General features: G+C 43.3%; 1 protein-coding gene across 13 annotated transcripts in view; it reads right to left on the bottom strand.

Moving 5' to 3' along the window:
- TJP1 (tight junction protein 1) overlaps nt 1–17,827 on the bottom strand; it is a 344,676-nt gene that overhangs the window by 22,833 nt on the left and 304,016 nt on the right. For all 13 annotated transcript variants that reach the window (XM_079953112.1, XM_079953117.1, XM_079953118.1 and 10 more), the window contains 10 exons: nt 14,756–14,898; nt 12,573–12,678; nt 10,716–10,866; nt 9,959–10,067; nt 8,661–8,880; nt 8,016–8,200; nt 6,342–6,437; nt 4,293–4,375; nt 2,782–2,992; nt 2,006–2,106 (listed from right to left, as the gene is read on the bottom strand). In XM_079953112.1, the coding sequence (XP_079809238.1) occupies nt 2,006–2,106; nt 2,782–2,992; nt 4,293–4,375; nt 6,342–6,437; nt 8,016–8,200; nt 8,661–8,880; nt 9,959–10,067; nt 10,716–10,866; nt 12,573–12,678; nt 14,756–14,898 (1,405 nt within the window). The remainder of the gene's footprint in view (nt 1–2,005; nt 2,107–2,781; nt 2,993–4,292; nt 4,376–6,341; nt 6,438–8,015; nt 8,201–8,660; nt 8,881–9,958; nt 10,068–10,715; nt 10,867–12,572; nt 12,679–14,755; nt 14,899–17,827) is intronic.

Below are 17,827 nucleotides of genomic sequence, written 5' to 3'. Positions count from 1 at the left end.
CCATGTCTTTCTGTGCAGAATGAAGATTAACTCGCCTGCACCTGAATCTTAGAGAAAGAGATTTCAAAGGTTACAGACCACTAGGAGGGACCTCAGCTCAGCGGTACAGTGCGCAGGCTTCACATGCAAAAGGCCTTGGGCTCGATCCATGGTGCCTCCAAGAAGGGCTGGGGAAAACCTGCCTGAATCCCTGGAGAGCTGCCGCTGTCAATCAGTGATGACAATGCTGAGCAAGGAGGAAGAGTGGCTTGACCTTAGCACAAGCTAGTCCCGATGATCCTACCAGGATGTATAGCCTTATGGTTTGTTTTTATGAAGGTATTTCCATGATCTAAAATATCAGCTGACAGGATTTGGGCCACAGATAAGGAAAGGTAACGGGGGAAGGGGCTAATGACACCTGACACCTCCTCCTCCATCCTGTGCACTGGTGCAGTGAAGGCAGAGCAAGGAGATAAGTTTCCCATAACCCAGATTCCTAGAATCCCCTCAGCCAGTTGCCAAGTATCAGCTGCCGCCATGGAAAGCAACCGAGAACCCACATTCGCTGTCCTTGCTGCCTGCTGCCAGACTGGTGGTTACAGTCACCAACTCTTTTAAGTCTCATCTTGGGTTTCCTGTGTCCCACCCTCCACCTCACCTCTCCTGCTCAAGGTGTTATGTGCCGGGGATGGGATCCAGGCCAGTTGTAATTAATGAGCCATTGTTCTGGGCAAGACTTAAGCATGCGTAATCTAATTAAAGCTTATTCTTCTCTTTTCTTCCTTTCCTTTGCTCTGAACAACAAAAGATGCAAGCGTCATCCATCACCCTGGACACAACAAGGCTGGTTCTCAATGCTAGTTCTCAGCACCTTTCCTTGTAAAGCTCAGAGTTCAAAAAAACTTAGAATGTTAAGGATTACATGTTGCTCAAGGCTCAAGTTTACTTTGTTTGTGTCCCTTATTTTGCAGGGTCAACACACTGTCTGAACTCTAAACCCCCAAAGTAGTCCTAACAAAGGGAATGAAATTAAAAGTAAACCAATACTGGAATGACAAATCACCCCAGCTATACTCGAAGCAATTGGATTGCAAATTAGCTATTACTTCTCATGACAGATCTTTGAATTGCAATGAATTGCTGCCCTGAAAATGTCAGTTCAATATATATTAACAGTCACCCAAAAAAAGAAAAGAAAAGAAAAGAAGAAAGCCTTACATAATACACAGAAACTAGTGAAATGCCCGTCAGCACTAGAAAGTCACTGGGTAAGCATGTAGGCAGTTTAGGGATTCTATGCTGCAGTGGATGCTATGCCATACTAGGACAAACATTTGGGGTAGAAAAAGGGTTTGTACAGAGCAAGGAGCTGCAAGGGGATCAATGGAGATCAGCACAGACACATCCTGCACTCTCCCAGGGGTCCCCTTCACAGAGACTATCCCTTGCCCCTCAATTATCTACTCTTGCCTCTCTAAGAAGGCATAATTCAACCACTTGCAAAAGCTGAATTGTAGGAATCTGCAAACATCATTTGCTTCTTTTTCTAAGGTTCAGAGGAAGTGCCAGTCCTTAGGTAGCCAAAATGGCACCATCCACACACAAGAGAGGCACCAACAGGCTTGAATAATTTCCTCTTTCAATAAGCCTTCTAAGTGGATAATGTTATTCAGGTCTTATATGCATTGGATTTGAAACTGATTTTATGCATGTAATTATTGTTGGGTTTTAAAAATTGTTTTATATGAAGTTTTTTGTATTTAGATTGCTTCTGTATCTGCAATTGCTTTAATGCATGTTTTATTATACTATAAATTGCTTTGAGATGCCTCACTAGAAGAAATTGATGAATCCATGCCAAAGACGTAGCTGAGAATAAGATACTGCCCATATTATTCCAATACAAACCTTCCCATAACTTATTCAAAATTATCAACCCCAAATGAAAAGGCAGTCAGGTCCATTTAAATGTTACCACTACACTGCAACAGCTTAGAAAACAAAACAAAAATAGATTCCATACCTTTCCTTCTGAAACCCACACCAGCTGATTCTGCTGCTGCTGAATCGCTTCCTTAAGAGCTCCATACCAGCCATCGTTCATTGAATTCAAGTTAATAGTAGCTAAAAATAAGAATACAGAGTTTGAATGAGGTTTTGTCAAAACAACGCCAAAACTATGGAAAATGGCACTGTGTCTGGGGCAGTAATGTCTTTGAATACCAGCTGCTGGGAACTGCAGGTGGGCAGAGTGCTTTTGTGCTTGCAGGCTTCCTATGGGCATCTAGTTGGCCACTGTAAGATGATGGTGCTGGACTAGACAGGCCATTGGCACGCAGAACCTGAAGACAAGAGCACTTCCCTCTGCTGTGGCTTCCAACAACTTGTACAGTGGAACTTCGGGTTGCGGATGTAATCCGTGACGGAGTCACGTCCGCAACCCGCTGTGTTCGTAACCTGCAGCGCTGCATCTGCGCACACGTGTGATGCGATTTAGTGCTTCTGCGCATGCGGCGAAACCTGGAAGTAACCCTTTCCGGTACTTCCGGGTTTCCCGTGGTCTGCAACCTGAAAGCATGTAACCTGAAGCGTTTGTAACCCGAGGTACCACTGTATACAGAAGCATTACAGCCTCCGGCTGTCGGGACAGAATACAGCCATCATGGCTAGTAACCATTATCCTCCATGAATTTGTCCAATCCCCTATTAAATTTTGTTGTAAGCTCATAGTGAAAGAAAAACAATGCATTGTTTCATTCATTCCCTCCTCAGCCTTTTTCTCTGTCCTGGTGCCCTCACCTGTGAAGAGGTGGTGGTTGTTTTTCCGTAGCTTGTGGGCCCTCTCATATAACTTTCTGGCACTTTTCCGGGATTCTGGGCAGAGCCTCATCCTCATAGTTTTTACGCCCTGCTTTGAATCAGGGTTCAAGAACACCACAATGGGATACCACTGTGCATAATTCAGGCGGTCCACTGCATTTGGAGTGACATCTAATAAGGCGTGCTTGTCCTGAGAAACAGAAAAATTGAACAAAGCCGTCAGACAACCCAGGAAAACAAGGGCTCTTGACCTGTTCTCTAAAGCCTCCTAAAAGTGTGCATCATTAGGTTTCAAACTTGCCACCTTTAATCTAACTGATTCCACAAAAATCAATTATTTTAAACTATTTTCACATCTGCAGCTGTATTCAAGAGCAGAAAAGCCAGAGGCAGATAGAAGAGTCAATTACCAGGAAAGGGGAGGCAGGGGGAAGAGTGGAGCTGGACACCTTGAAGATTAATTCTGCAGTCAACAGAGAATACAAAGGCAGATATGGGAGGTCTGAAAATGTAAGGATTGTTGAGAAAGGTTGAACAGAACAATAAAACAGCAGAATGATTTTAAGCTTTGAGTCCATCTTCATGTTTGAGCCTAACCATCATTATAGATATTTAAAATTTAGAGTTCTCTAAGACAAACACTAAGATGCGGGTTACTTTTTCCAGATTGCTGTGTGAAATTCAATTCTATCTGAAGCATAATTTATTAAGCAGGTCAAGGATTCAGTGTTGTAGGTCCTCAAAAATCTATACCACGCTTATCCTGCATATTTAGCAAGTGGACAGAAGAGGGGTTTTCTTTAACATTTAGCACAAGTGGCAGTTTAGTTCTTTCTGCAGAGAGGATTAGCTAGTCAATGAACATGCAAGCACACATGAGTAAAAAGCACTTTGGAAGTAGACTATTTGCTGAACCTGGAAGGATACCACTGGCATTTTTCTTTGAAATTTACAAAGAACTACATTTGAACCTCATATGAAGGTCAGAGAAAACCAAAAAGGAAGCAAGCAAGCAGGAAGCTGAGGTGCCAAATCCAAAGCTCAGCCAGGGGTTGCTGTAGCAAACTGGGAGGTCCAGGGTGTGGAAAGAGGAGGTTGATGGGAACTGTGGTCCAACACACCGGGAGGGCACTAGGCTGGGGAAGGGGGCAGGACAATTGCACAGGACCTGGCCACGCAATTCTTGCCAGGATCTGGGGAGATGGGCACTTGGCAAGGATCTGTACAACGATCCCCACCACATGGTTGTGTGTGGCATTTCATCCTAGCATCATCATGGGTGAAACCACAGAAACACAGCTTTCACACTGCAGCAGCAATGTCTAAATTACACCTTGCCATGCCATGTCTTGCATTTCCCATACTTTCAGTAATTTGTGGCTAATGTGTTCCTTAAAATGGTTTTATCATCTTCTGTGTTCCTGCATGAAAGGCACTACAGTACCTGTTGACCCAACAAGAAACATACAAATGAGCATTTACTCACTTACTCTGTCAATTATCTGTTTGATTGTGTGCAGACGAATAATGCCCGAACTACGCTGGTCTGTACCAGCATCCCTTGGTTCACTTTCTGTTAAAGAGAAAACAGTTAATCAACAGCTGTGGGTCAGTTACATGTAACATTTTTACTGCCTGTAACAAGATTATGAAATTTATTCTTTGAAAATCTTCTATAAGCTTTCAAACATCATTTTCCAAAGTCACTTCTTTCATGGTAAGGGCAGAACAGTATTGCTTATGCATTCTGGGGTGCTGAGCGTAGGGCTGGGCAATATCAACATCAGGGTGTATTGCCAGCCAAACATCATGGTTTGGCAATATACCACAATGTTGAAAAAACAAGATTCAGTGGCCTCTGCCCACGGGACACTGGGTAAAACTGCCCCAGCTCTCACCTCAAGAGCTGAGGCAGTTTCACTGAGGCTCATGGACTGGGACAATACAGCTTGTTTGTGCCCCCCTCCCCAGCTGAGACAGTCCTGGTGCTCTTGCTGCTCAGCAGGAGCACTGGGGCTGCTTTGGGCTGCTCAGCTGGGGGAGGGAACCCATGAATGGGTGCAGCACTGGGGCTCTTTTACCTGCTCACTGCAGGGAGCCGCAACCACACTCCCCTCAGCTGAGCAGTTTCACGGAGCCCCCACCACACCGCCGGCTTTAACTGCTTGACTGAGGCAAGGGCAGTTGCACACTCCTCTATCGAGCAGTTTAAAGATGCAGAGGGAGGAACAAGCTGTATCGGCACCTCACCAATACAGCTTTTTTCTCCCTCTGCGCAGTATGAGGGCAAAGTGGGATGTCAGCTTCTCTCAGTGATATATCGCTGGTGAAAACACCACTGCTCGAGTCCCTCTATTGACTCCCTGCAGCAGACTCTGCTAGTAGAGGGACTCAGGAGCGGTGGCAGATTCACCAGCAATATAGCACTGAGAGAAGCCGACATCACGGTCTGTTCCTCATACCGGTCCTGGGCAATATGATGATATATCTCCCAGGCCTAGCTGAATGTGCAAGAAAACTATGGGAAACACACCAGCTTTACTTTGAACCACACAAATACACCACTCATCTTCTTGCAGAGACAGCTTGGGCTGCTGATTAACAGCTTGGTGGTGGAACACATGCTTTGTGTGCAGAAGGCCCCGTGTTCTTTCCCCAGCACTTAAAAAGGAACAGGTATGGGGAAACACCTCTGTCAGAGAACCTAGTGCTGTTGGCTAGAGTAGACCAGGTGTGGGGAGCTATGCCTCTCCTGACACTTTTGGACTCTAACTCCCATCAACCCCAGTCCACATGACAAATGGCCTGGGATGATGGGAGTTGAAGTCCAGCAACATCTGCAGAGCTGTTGGTTCTCTGGTAGTCAGCAGCAGGCAAGACTGTGAATGGTCTGACACAATAAAGCAGCGTTGTTTTCCAATGTCAGAGCATTTACAACAACTAGATATTCATGTGTGTTATATTTTAAAATTCTTTTCTGCCACATAAATGAGGAAGCCACTGATAATACAGACACCTCATTTAACCTCCTTGGGTGTTTCATCACCATTTAAATATTGGCATAAGAGAATGCAAACTTCTCATCTATGCTCTCAAGTCATTGTCTCCTCATATACAGTGTGCCACCAGGGTTGCATAATGCACTCCATGCTGAAATATGAGGGGCCCCATCAGCATTGGCATCCCACCGGCTCCTGAAGAGACACCTGTTTAAGCAAGCACTGTCCTGAACTGACCTTGTGATTTTATTTTTAAAGGTTTTTTTAACTGTTCCAATAGTTATGCTTTTAAATGGCTTTATTGTATATTTTAATTAAGAATGATTAATCCCCCATGGATTTGCTACTGCTTATTTTAATTATGTATTGATTTTAAAGTAATTAATGGCTTAGAAGCCATTTTGGCATATAAGTGGTAAACAGGTAAACAAATCAATCCTCTCTAATCCCAGGAATTGTTTTAAAACTTTGGTCTGCACCTGTAAGCAGGAGGGGGTTTAGCTGGGAAAACAGGACATAGAAGACAGGCAAGGTGCTTACTTGCAATCTGATAAATATCTGGTTCTTCTCTTGCCAGTTTCTCCCGCGCAACATCGGCAATTGGTCCAAAGATTGTTACAGGCCTGAGAAATCCAGCTGGAATTAAAGGGAAATCATAGTAAGTCTTCTTTAAACAAAAACAAAAAAATACTACCAAGACATTCTTTGATGGCTTTGAGTGGGGATGGCTGTTTTTCATGCCAAGGGCTGCACTGACCCATGGCTAAACCTGTGTGGGGACATGGCAAAGTGGGTGTGGCGGAAACACAAAAGTGGGTCTGGACAATTTTTTTTTCTTTCAAAAGGCACATACTGGGGAGATCGGGGGAGGGGCAATAACAGATTCACGGCAGGGGAGTATTGGGAGCAGTCAGTCATCTTTTAAATAATAATAATAATAACTGCCAGTAATGTCAATCTTAGTGTGCTACAAGTTCTGACATTTTAAGATGAAAGTGTTTACTTTTACAAAAAACACCAGTTGGCAGAAGAAGTGCTAGAAGTCAGCTGCTGTTTAATAACCGAAGTTATTTAATGTTAAGTGCCAATTAATGATGAATCAAGCTCTAGTTGATTACTGTAATCTTATGTGACCAAGTCCACCCAACCAAGCAGCCTTTTGTTTGGAAAGTGTCACCTCTACCTGGGTCAGCCAATTATCCTGACTGTTTCTTGCAAGGGCGTTAGGAGGCTGTTTCCCCACTTTTCAACCTAAAGCCCTCTCTTGGCCTCAGCAGAGTTTGCTCAGGGCATGCATGTGCTTGAATTCCTGCCATGGCTGCTACTGGGGCAGGTGAAACCAATCAACCATTCCTCGCAAGGGCAATATAACAAGGCACCCAGGTGTTACACTGTCAGCACACATATGCCAACGTTATGAGCTGAAGAGAATTAGGTGGTGGGCAAAACAGGCAAGCTTTTCTCTCAAAGCTTACCAAAGAAAGATCACACATTCAGAGCTGGTCCCATTCAGAGCCAAGGGGAATTTGTCCATTACTGAGGTATGAACCACCAAACCTTTACAGTACACTTTTATAGGGAAAAGATGCAAGGCAGTGTCACAGAACAGGAGAAAGAAGGTTTGCCCTTCTGGGTTAGGAGTTTGAAACAATGGGTTGAAACAAAAACACCAGAAGGGCAAGCCATTTCTTTGGAAGATTGGAAAGGAAACATCACAGGCATTTGTTAGGTTGGGGACTGGTCTAGGGAATAAAAGTGTTTACTTGAGCAAGCTGAGGTCTGGGATGAATGCAATCAGTTAGTGGAAATACTTTAAACCCATTCCTACACAACTAATCCCTTCTATTGTCCACATCTTCCAACTTTTCACTTCTGTCTGGCAAACAACCCCAGCTGTTGCCTAAGGAGGGAACAGCAGCTCTAATGCTTGCTTTCATATTCCCTCCAAACTTTTTTATCATGTCCATTAGATTAAGAGTCCTGTAGGTAGAAACTTATCTTTTAATGTGTGTACACTGCTTAGAAACTTTCAGGATCTTTAGAACTGCAGTTGTAATCATCATCATCATCTCTTCATGCTCTCTCCAACTGCTCCTTCACCCTTATGTTAACGTTCCATATGCCAAGCCATTTCCTTTCCTTTCCCCTCCTTCCAAACACAAACCCTGAACAATGTTAATCACAGTAACATTTCCATTTCCTTTGAACCCCCACCTTCTCGAAGAACAACTCTCTCGTATGCAGGGAACTTGGTCTGAACTGGCTGGGCAGAAAGGTCCTCTCTGCTTTTCCTGAGGTTTCTTTTCGAGCTACGTAGACCCCGAAACCTCCAGAAATCTGCACGGTCCCCACCAGCTGTCTTTGGAAGGGTGTACTGCACGCTAGCCAGTTGCTCAGCTCTGTGTGGAAGAAACAAGGACAATGAACACTGACACTGGGGGGAAACAGCAGCCTCACTTAGCTCCTAGACCTGAATTTCCAAGGCTTTTCTGTGCATGTGCCAATTCACATACCAACTTTGGTTCCAGGCAAAGCAAAATGGTTAAATCCAAAAAGGATTCTGCTGTTTGCCCTATAGGTTGAAAGGGCTGCATGCATCTCCAGCATCTCCAATGCTTCATCTTCACACATTCAAAATATGGTTATGATTATCAAGGGCAAATCTGTACCTTGCATATGTACTCTGAATTGCAGCTCTGGGAGCTTGAAGTTTGCAAATTGATGTTCTAAAGCAAAACTCTTAAATTAACTAGTCTGAAGTTTCAGCAATTCCATCCAAGAAGTTCAGGACAATGCAGGTTTACAAAAGCTTAGCCGTTCAGCCAAATAAACGCTTCTCCAAGAGCTATTCTGAAATACCTGTTTTTGTTGGGTATAATGCCTCTTTCCACCTCTTTGTGATTCTTGCCAATCCGAATAGCCAGCCAGGATCCAAGCTTGCCATTGTATAATGTATCCACCACTCGAAACACCTCTCCTTTGTTGAAGCTAAGCCCGTAGGGAGATTCCTTCTCGTATTCAAAATGAGTTCTTATATAAAATGAATCTCCTACATCTGACTCCACAATGCGCCGATAAACTGCAAGAATGGAATAAAAGCACAAACTTAATGCTTTATAGCACTTACAGAAAACTATTATTGAATCAAAACAATAGATTTGAGAATAAGCTGAATTCTGTAGGTCAGAGTGGTGAACCTGTGGTTCCCCAAGTTGTTGCTAGCCTACATTTCCCATAATCCTTGACCATAATCCTTGACCAGTGGGTCATGCTGTCCAAGGCCGACGGGAGTCCAACAATATCTGGAGAGCCACAGGATCCCCATCCCTACTGCAGATGGTTAAAAAACCTGAAAATGGCAAAAGGCACGATTGTTTTCAGCACTATCAGAATGTACTCGAGAACTAACTTGTATTGCAGTACCAGCATGTACCCATGGTCAGGGATGAACAAAGATCCCAAGTAAACATGCTTGGAACTCTTGAGACACTTCAATGCCAGGCGCACTGAATTGGGAGCACAACAAAGCTAATTTCTCGGGTGTGTTGCAATGTACCAATTCATTAAGCGACAGGAATAAGCTGACAGGACTGAATTTTATTTATTTGCAAAAATGTCTATACCATTAGCATTAAGAAAAAATAATGTGTTGAACAGCATAAAATTAACAATGAAGTTATAAAATAAAATACAAAATACACCACAAATCAGGATCAGGAATACTCCACTGCTCCAGTGCAAAATCAGAAAGCTAGAGTCCCCATTTTGAAGGAACTCAGGTGTAAATTATACTTAAACGTTCAGGTCTGCCAAGTGCATCATGGGGTTTATTAAGTAATGGGCTCTACCTCTACCATTTTCCATTCACACAAAGCAGATCCCACAAGCCTGAAGGGTGCACACACCTGGTATAGGCAAGGAATGTTGTAGCTTGGTTCTGTTTTGCTGCTGCCTACTACCTTGGACTAATTAATGCCAATGACTCAGACAACAGTATTAGATTGCAGATACTTTAAAAAGGCTTTAAAAGAAGTGACCTGGACAAGGAAGCCCCGTTGCTGCTAATCCACGGTGTTGGGGACAGCTCTCTTTTGATTATTATCCAAGAGAGTCTATCAAAATAGTTTTTGTCCTTTCATTAAAAGGCAGTTACTTACCATCCTTTTTCTTCTGTGCCAAAATTGTTACCTCTTCCCCTTTAGGGAGGTCAAGCAGAAACAGTACTGCTTCCTCTCTGATGATATTTGTGAAGTCTACGTTATTTACCTGGTGCAAAGCAACAGTTCACAAAGTTACTACGCAGTTGACAGAACCCAAGTGTGCATCTAGACATTCTCTCTAGTTGCATTACTATGTTTGTATCTCGTAGCAGATGTGCCATGAACTTTATAGTCTCTTTCTCCTAAGCAAATTGTGTTGAGAACTCTCCACAACCAAACCTTAAGACCATCTTTGAATGCCCTGCTCTGGGTACCTTTTTGGTAGTGGCATATTCCCTAGAAAAGCCTGCCTGGTACCTTCTTTGGGGTATTTTGGCACTAGATGAAGAACTTTTGATGAATCCAGGCCTTTAAACTGCTATGCCAGAAGCGGTTTAGTCATGTTGACCGCATATCCTGGAAAACTGTCTGTGGACAAACGCCGGCTCCCTCAGCCTGAAGCACCACATCCCATAGCTGCCTTTGACTGGACTTAACTGTCCAGGAGTCCTTTACCTTTACGTTTCAGAAACCTAGTTTTATAAATTATATGCTACCTCCATGCAAGGATTATTTATTTTTTATTGTTTTTTATTCTTAGTTTATACTTCATTACTATCTTCCTGCAAGCCACCCAGGGAATGTTTATTGATGACATGCTATATAAATCTGTATCATCATCATCATCACCTTAATATTCAAGATTGCCACCTACCCTGAGAATCTGATCTCCTTCTTCCAAGCCTTCTTTGGCAGCAGGGCTATCCTCTAGAACACCAGCTACGAATATCCCGACATCATTGCCACCAGCCAGCCGCAAGCCCACACTGTCTCCTTTTTTGAATTTCACAAGCTTCATGCTTGGCCTGCATGGATTAGGAAATATTGTTTAATAACTGTCTCTTGCCAGCCCATCCCTCACCACAAAATCTTTACATTTCCAGTTTCTTTATGTACTCTGAAATGCTGTCAAAAGCCCTTATATCCCAGCAGGATCACTGAGATCACACACAGATGCGCTGTTAGTTCTCTTACAGGTTACAGATGCCCAACTGGCCTCAACTAGAAGTTGGGCATTTGGTGTTGTTGTTCCCAAACTGCAGAAGACTCTTCCAGCAGATTCAGCAGGCATCCTCACTTTAGATTTACAGGTATCTTTGGAGATTTTTTTAATACCAACAGAGCTATGCAGTTGCCTAAAATGCCCTTTGCGTATCCAGCCATTTTAATGATTGTTTCGTATTGCTTTCAATGTTTTCATATTGGGATGTTTTGTGAGAGGGCAGCAAATACATACTTTTATGAATGACTATTTTTAAAAAGACATCAGTCTTTACACAGACCTAAAGTACCAACCCTGCTCATGCTTTTATTGAAAGAGACCACCCATTTTCAGGCAGTTATAAAATTAGGCCATGTAACTTTCCAGGTGCAAAATGGAAACAGGCCACAGATTATGCTATTTTAAAAGACACCTCATGATTACTTACTAGGAAAGTGGGAGCTGTTTTGTTCTAGAGTACCTGGGAATCTGGTCTTGCCCAACCCTCTCCACTGAATGCCAGCTGCCTCCTTAAATAAGGATCCTGGGCCAACAATGGGTGCTTAAAATGTGGTGTGGAAAAAGAACAGCCATTTTACTTCCATTTCTCCCAAGAGGAACATAGGAAGCTGCCTTAAACAGAGTGAGACTCTTGGTCCTTCCAGCTTCCTACTGTGCACAGTGCCTGCGAATGCTTCTCTCGGCGTTCCTAGGCCTACCTGACGATGCTGGGGACTGAACGTGGGACCTTCTGCATGCAAAGCTGGTGCTCTGCCACAGAGCTGTGATCCTTCTCCATCTTAGGTTTGCTTCACTTGCATGTTAACAGCTTGCTCACTGACCTGCCTTTGACACCATCATTGAGTGATGGTTTAGTGAGCAAGGGAGGGTTTGTCAGAAGTGCATAGGTCCTCTGTACACATTTATGTTTTGGATACATACACCTAAGCATGCAATGTGAACAAGATAAAACACTTGCACCATACAGGTATGCTCAATAAAGCCAGGATGGATTTCAGCTTCCTACAGAGTGTGATTTAGTGGAAAAACCAGCCTTGCTTCTACATAATGCGTGGAGTGACCATTAAAGGAAATCATGGCAACTGTAGCTAAGGGGGGAAGGGGGTCCTCCAGTATTGGAAGCACAAAAACTTCCTGATGAAACTGTAGGTTGAAGACACTGGCTCAACAAACTGCAGCCACTAGGCCAGGTGCTGTTGGACTACAGCTCCCGTCACCCCTGATCCCCGGGTCCTGCTAGCTAGGGATGATCGGAGTTGTAGTCCAAAAACAGCTGGGAACCCAAGTTTGATAAACACTGTGCTAGGTGAGCCGGTGGCCCTCCATATTTTGCTGGACCACAACTTCTATCACTCCTCACCACTGGCCATGCTGTGTGGAACTAACAGAGCTGGAATCCAAGGCTACCTGCAGAACCACAGATCCCCCCACCAGGCAGATCCGTCAGGGGGCAGATACACTGCCCATGCTGATCTGGTGAAAGACAAGGAAAAGCAAGAGTTCCATTACCGAAGCATTCCATCTTCATGGGTTGAGTTTGGAAGAGGGCCATCGGATGGACTAACGGGTAAATCCACATCTGGCTGACCCGCCTGTGCATAGACTGGTTTTGGTTCTGTTTAGAAAGCACAAAAGAAGATTGAACAAAATGCATTTTAAAAGCACACACAAATACAGGTATGACTTGGCTTGCTCCTTTGCAAAATTCATTCAGATCCAATCTCAGGAAGAACAGGGGACAACACAGTGCTTTTAAGTCCTCAGTTTGATCCTTTATAATTTTACCAAGATTTAACACATCTTTATTTATGCCTCTAAGCTGTGCCTAAGGCAACGGTGGGGAGCCTCCAGACTGTCAGCCAAATAAGGCCTGCCAAACGTCTACACCCATCTGCCTTGTACCTGACATCAGAGATGTATCATTAGATGTGAGGCCGGTAAAGATACAGCTCCTTGCCAAAAGCAGGAGTCCAAAACATCTGGAGAGCATCAAGCTGGCAAATGCTGTTCTACACAATTATGTATTTAAGAGGACAGACTGGGAAGTAATACATTTATTTTTAATGTACTAGAATTTTTAATTTATAATGTACAGTATTTAATATGGTTGCATAAAAAGCTCCGCAGATAGTATATGCTTCAAAATACAAAAGCTAAACTTCTACTTGGAGAGCATTCAATAAATCGGAGGGTACAATATGACTTGCAGCCTTTTGCTTTATTAAAATAATTTAACATGACTATAGAAATTAATATTATGGTAATCATTTTAAAAAATGATAGAAAAATTACATAGATGCCCGTGTTTAATTTTCATTAGTTGTTCGTGTTTAATTTACTGTTCAAAACTGATCTTCTACATTTAAAAAACAAACTTATACAAATTCAGATATTTTACATCCCTTTCATGGAGTGAGCTTAACTTGAAAGCCGAGGACAGATATTCTGTTGAGATTCAATGTGAAGCTCGGCATTCAAACAGCGCTAGAATGTTTCTCTATCATGGTGCGGGAGCAGGTGCAGAGGACGAACGTCTGCCCAGGACCAACACCCACGATTTGCTAGTCATAGGGAAACCTAAGATTAGTTAACTCATGAGCAGAATTATAGTTGTGTTAAAGGATGTCTTAAACCCAAGATAGCAGGGAACCAGGTAAATATATTTCAGGAGTGCACAGAGCCATGCGGCAAGGTATAGCAAAAAGCGATCCACTTCGAGCGGCATCATGCAGGAGAGAGATGAGTTAAGAATTGTCTGAACTGTACAATGAGGGAAGCAGTGGCACTGGAACTATAGGTTCCATGAGGAATTAATATTTTTTTTCAAATGAGGTAAGCCCAACTTGAGTTGCAGCTAATTAGACTAGAAGAAATAAAATCCGACTTTATATTTGAAGTCATGAGCACTTTTTAGAGGGCAGGCAGCAGCCTAGGAGGGCCTTCTCAGTGGTGAAACTCCCTCCTCACCGTGGTGTGCCTGGCCTCTTCATTACGCAGCTTCTGGAGAATGAGGAAGACACACTTCTTTACCTGGCCTATTGACACTTGAGGTGTATGTTTTTAGGACCCACTTTTTATTGTTTTAAATCGTTTTAAACTGTTTTTTAATGTTGTGTTTTAATCTTGTGACCTGTCCTGGGGACCTTAGGAAAAGGATGGGAAGTAAATAAATAAATAAATAAATAAATAAATAAAATCCTCAACTGCTGCAGTACGGTAGTATAGCTATACATACCAGGGGTTGCAACACTTAATAAATCAAACTGATCTATTTTTACAACTGTTGATCAACTAAAAGCATGACCTGATTGATCAAGCAGATTTTTTTTTTTAAGTGTGTATACTTAAAAACCTGTACATGATAAAGACCATCTTAGAAGAGGCATAGGATGCTACTGCCTTATAGCAATCCAGACAGTTGGTCCATCAGACCGAACATTCCCAGCCCTAACCTGGAGATTGAAGCTGGGACGTTCTGCATGCAAAGCAGATGTTCTACCATGAGGTGCAGCCCTTCACCCTTTCTCTACCCCATGAAGGAATGCCTCAAAGATGCAGGTCATCTAAAAATGCTGAGTATGTTTTTACTTCAGAATGATTGCTTAACCTCACATGCAGACTGAATTGGTTTAAAACACAGGGGACTGAAGAAATCCTAGTCAATTTAACCAGGCAGTAGCCTTAATACTTGCCAGGAAGTGGCGGAGTCTGCTTATCATTTCTCTCCGTTACAGATTCTTCCAGTGATTTGGAAATTGTGGGTTCCTCTACATTTTTCACAGGTGTTGAGACTGCTCCTGGCTTTGCTATTCTTTCATCCTCTCTACTTCGGAGACTAAATCAAGAAAAAACAAAACTTCATTTAAAAATCTTCAACAGTAATTCCACCAAGGAAATCTAGAGAATCAAGTAGTTGTAGATTACACCCGTCATAAAAATGGTATGCAGGTGACATTGCTCTGAGGATTTTCTGTGGAAATGTCTAGCACAGATTAGGCGAGATCCTCAGAGATGCAGGCACTAATTGCTACAGACTTCCTCACTTTTTATGTGGCAAACCTGTTTCACTCCAAATGTTTCTGGGATCTAATTCCCAACAGGCCCAGACAGCATGGTCAGTGGGTCAGGGATGGTGGAAATTGTTGTTCAGCAGCATCTGGAGCTCCCCCTCCCCCCACCCCACCCCCGCCCAGGTTGCCCCCTGCTGGGTTAAGGAGGCAGTGTCAAGGGGGCTGGGAAATGGCTCTTGTGAGAGAAGCTGGAGTTCTGCAGGCTCAAATGCCCACTCAGCCACAAAGCTCACTGGGTGACCCTGGAGCAGGCCTGTCTCTCAAGTCCAGCTTACCTCACAGGATTGGGTTAGGGAAAATGGGAGAAACCCTGTTCTCCTTCGGAGGATATACAGAACAAACCATTTTTAGAAAGTCACACAGATTTACCTCCCACCCCCCGCCAAACCTAACTTAGATATAATGAATAACTAAATAAATAAGAGAAAACAATACTTGTTTTGATTTGCTAATACAATTGTCCCCCACCATAAATGCCTAGCAAATTTCCCGAAAGGAGAGACAAAGTGCTTTCTTTGCCACCATACAATCAATCTGCTACAGCTAGATGGCACCGCTGCCTCAATATCCACACTGCAAACAGCAATAAGTCAGTGGTTGGATAGCCATGTCTGAAGTCAAGCACAGCTTTTGTAAACACAGCAGTTTTTCAGAAGAGGAACAGAGCTGCCACCAAGTTATGCCAGATGGGTGGGGTATAAATAATAAACTGTATTATTATTATTATTATTATTATTATTATTATCCTCATCCTCATCATGCACGGGGGGGAGGCATTCAAATACTAAGCACCAATTATTTGATTTGACGTTTAAAGAACCCAAAGACTATGTGACAATGTTATTAATACTGTACACACATCGAAGAAAAAGCACTTCATGCAGGAACGCCTTGCGATTTTGAAAACAAATGCTAAATGCTTAACAGCTAAAAGAAGTGACGTTTATAGGCAAAATCCATTATAATAAACACAAGGAAATACAAAAACCACAGCACAATGTTGTGGTCACTTCCTCTTCCACAGTTTGCAGTTAAACATACTGGGGTCCCAGCCTGGTTCTCTGCTCAGACCCTACATTGCTACTGCTCTTGAAGCAGGGGTGACATACATAGCATGACAACATCATTACAAAAGCAAGCTTACTTTTGTAATGATGTTGTCATGCTATGTGTGTCCCTGCTTCAACAGCAGGGGTGACACACACAGCATCTACCCCAGGGCTGCATGTCTGAACGGTCCTCATTCTTTTTGCTGCATGTGGTTCCACTGGAGAAACTGCACAAAGAATTATTGTAGCTACTGAAATCTGAAAGGAGGACCCAGCATCTGATGCCTCTTTTGACTCCCAACTCCCTCTCCAACCCAACCATCTAATTTTTGGACTTCAGCTTGCTTTACTCAAAACACACAAAGCTGCCTTACAGATGAATCCCACAACTAGTCTACCAAGCTCAGCATTTATTCACTTTTGTTGTTGTTTCTTAAGCATATACCACAATGGAACCGGAGGTTCCCAGGAGGTCTCCTATCCAAGCACTGAGCAGACTCAGACTTGTTTAGCTTCAGCAAAGTGGTGGTCTCTGGTTCCTTCAGATAAATCTTCTGATTTGTGGTGGATCTCAAAGAAAGGAGGTTGGGTGTCTTTCCAGCCCTGCTTAAAATACTATTTTGGCTGTTGGAAGTAGGGAGGTGAACCTGGCTGCTTGAAAATGGGGGAAGCTACAGCCCTCTCCCATGGGCAAGCCAATCCTTTAATCTAGAACATTTGTCTTCAGTTTGTGTGCTAGAACCCACACAAACCTAAAAAGTGAGTCATGCCAATGGGTTCACTGAATTTGCTTGCTTGTTTCAGCTGATGCAATGGAGGCCTGGGCTCCCTTATCTTTAATGCAGGAGAATGGTTGAAGACCACTAACTGAAAAGGGACCCAGAGCATCTCTCAGGTGGTGAGATTTGGTCTACTGACTGTAGGCTGCCAAACCTTACTTTGCAACCATGCACTCTTCCAGGTTTGGCTGGGTTGCTTGCTTCCCAGGTGAAAGTGTGATGGCTGCTGTCCTTAAGCTGTGCAACTAAGTGATTTCTTAAAATATTGAAGCATGAAGTACTGCTTTGTCTAACAGTACTTTATCGACCTCAGCCTCTTCTCTTCCACCCACCTCTTCACAGCCTCGTAATTATTTGATGTTATTTATGTGAATGACATTTGGGAAGTCATGACTTCACAGTCCATTTGCTTTCATACCTTCAATCTGACAATGTCACAGAGAGGAAGTGCATCGCAGGACTGCCAGAAAGCAGGCACCCAGGTACCAACAGTAAGAATCTTCCACAAAGGAATGAATGGGAAGCAGCTGACAGTTCCTGTACATCACTGGCAGCTCCATGCATCTAACCGCAAACCATGGTTTGGCTATTTGTGCCTGAACTTGAGGCTCACTCTTTCCCCCTCAGCCACTGCACACTTCCAGTTCTCTCCCTCATTTCCTTGCTCTCACGTAAACCATAATTTTGTTGTGACAGGAAAGCAAAGCAAAATATAGTCTGTACCCCAGTTCAGATGTTAATGACTAACTGTGATGTGCACAAACAAAGGAAGTGAAGGAGGGAAATGAGATGTTTGGCTGCACCCATTCATGAACACTGTGCCTCTTAGAAACATACGTTGGGGCTGGAAAGTTCATTTTTTAATA

This window comes from Podarcis cretensis (assembly GCF_951804945.1).
Source record: "Podarcis cretensis genome assembly, chromosome: 14".
NCBI classification, from domain to species: domain Eukaryota; kingdom Metazoa; phylum Chordata; class Lepidosauria; order Squamata; family Lacertidae; genus Podarcis; species Podarcis cretensis.
Note: the sequence above shows the minus strand (reverse complement) of the source record. Positions and strands in the feature narration are given on the sequence as shown.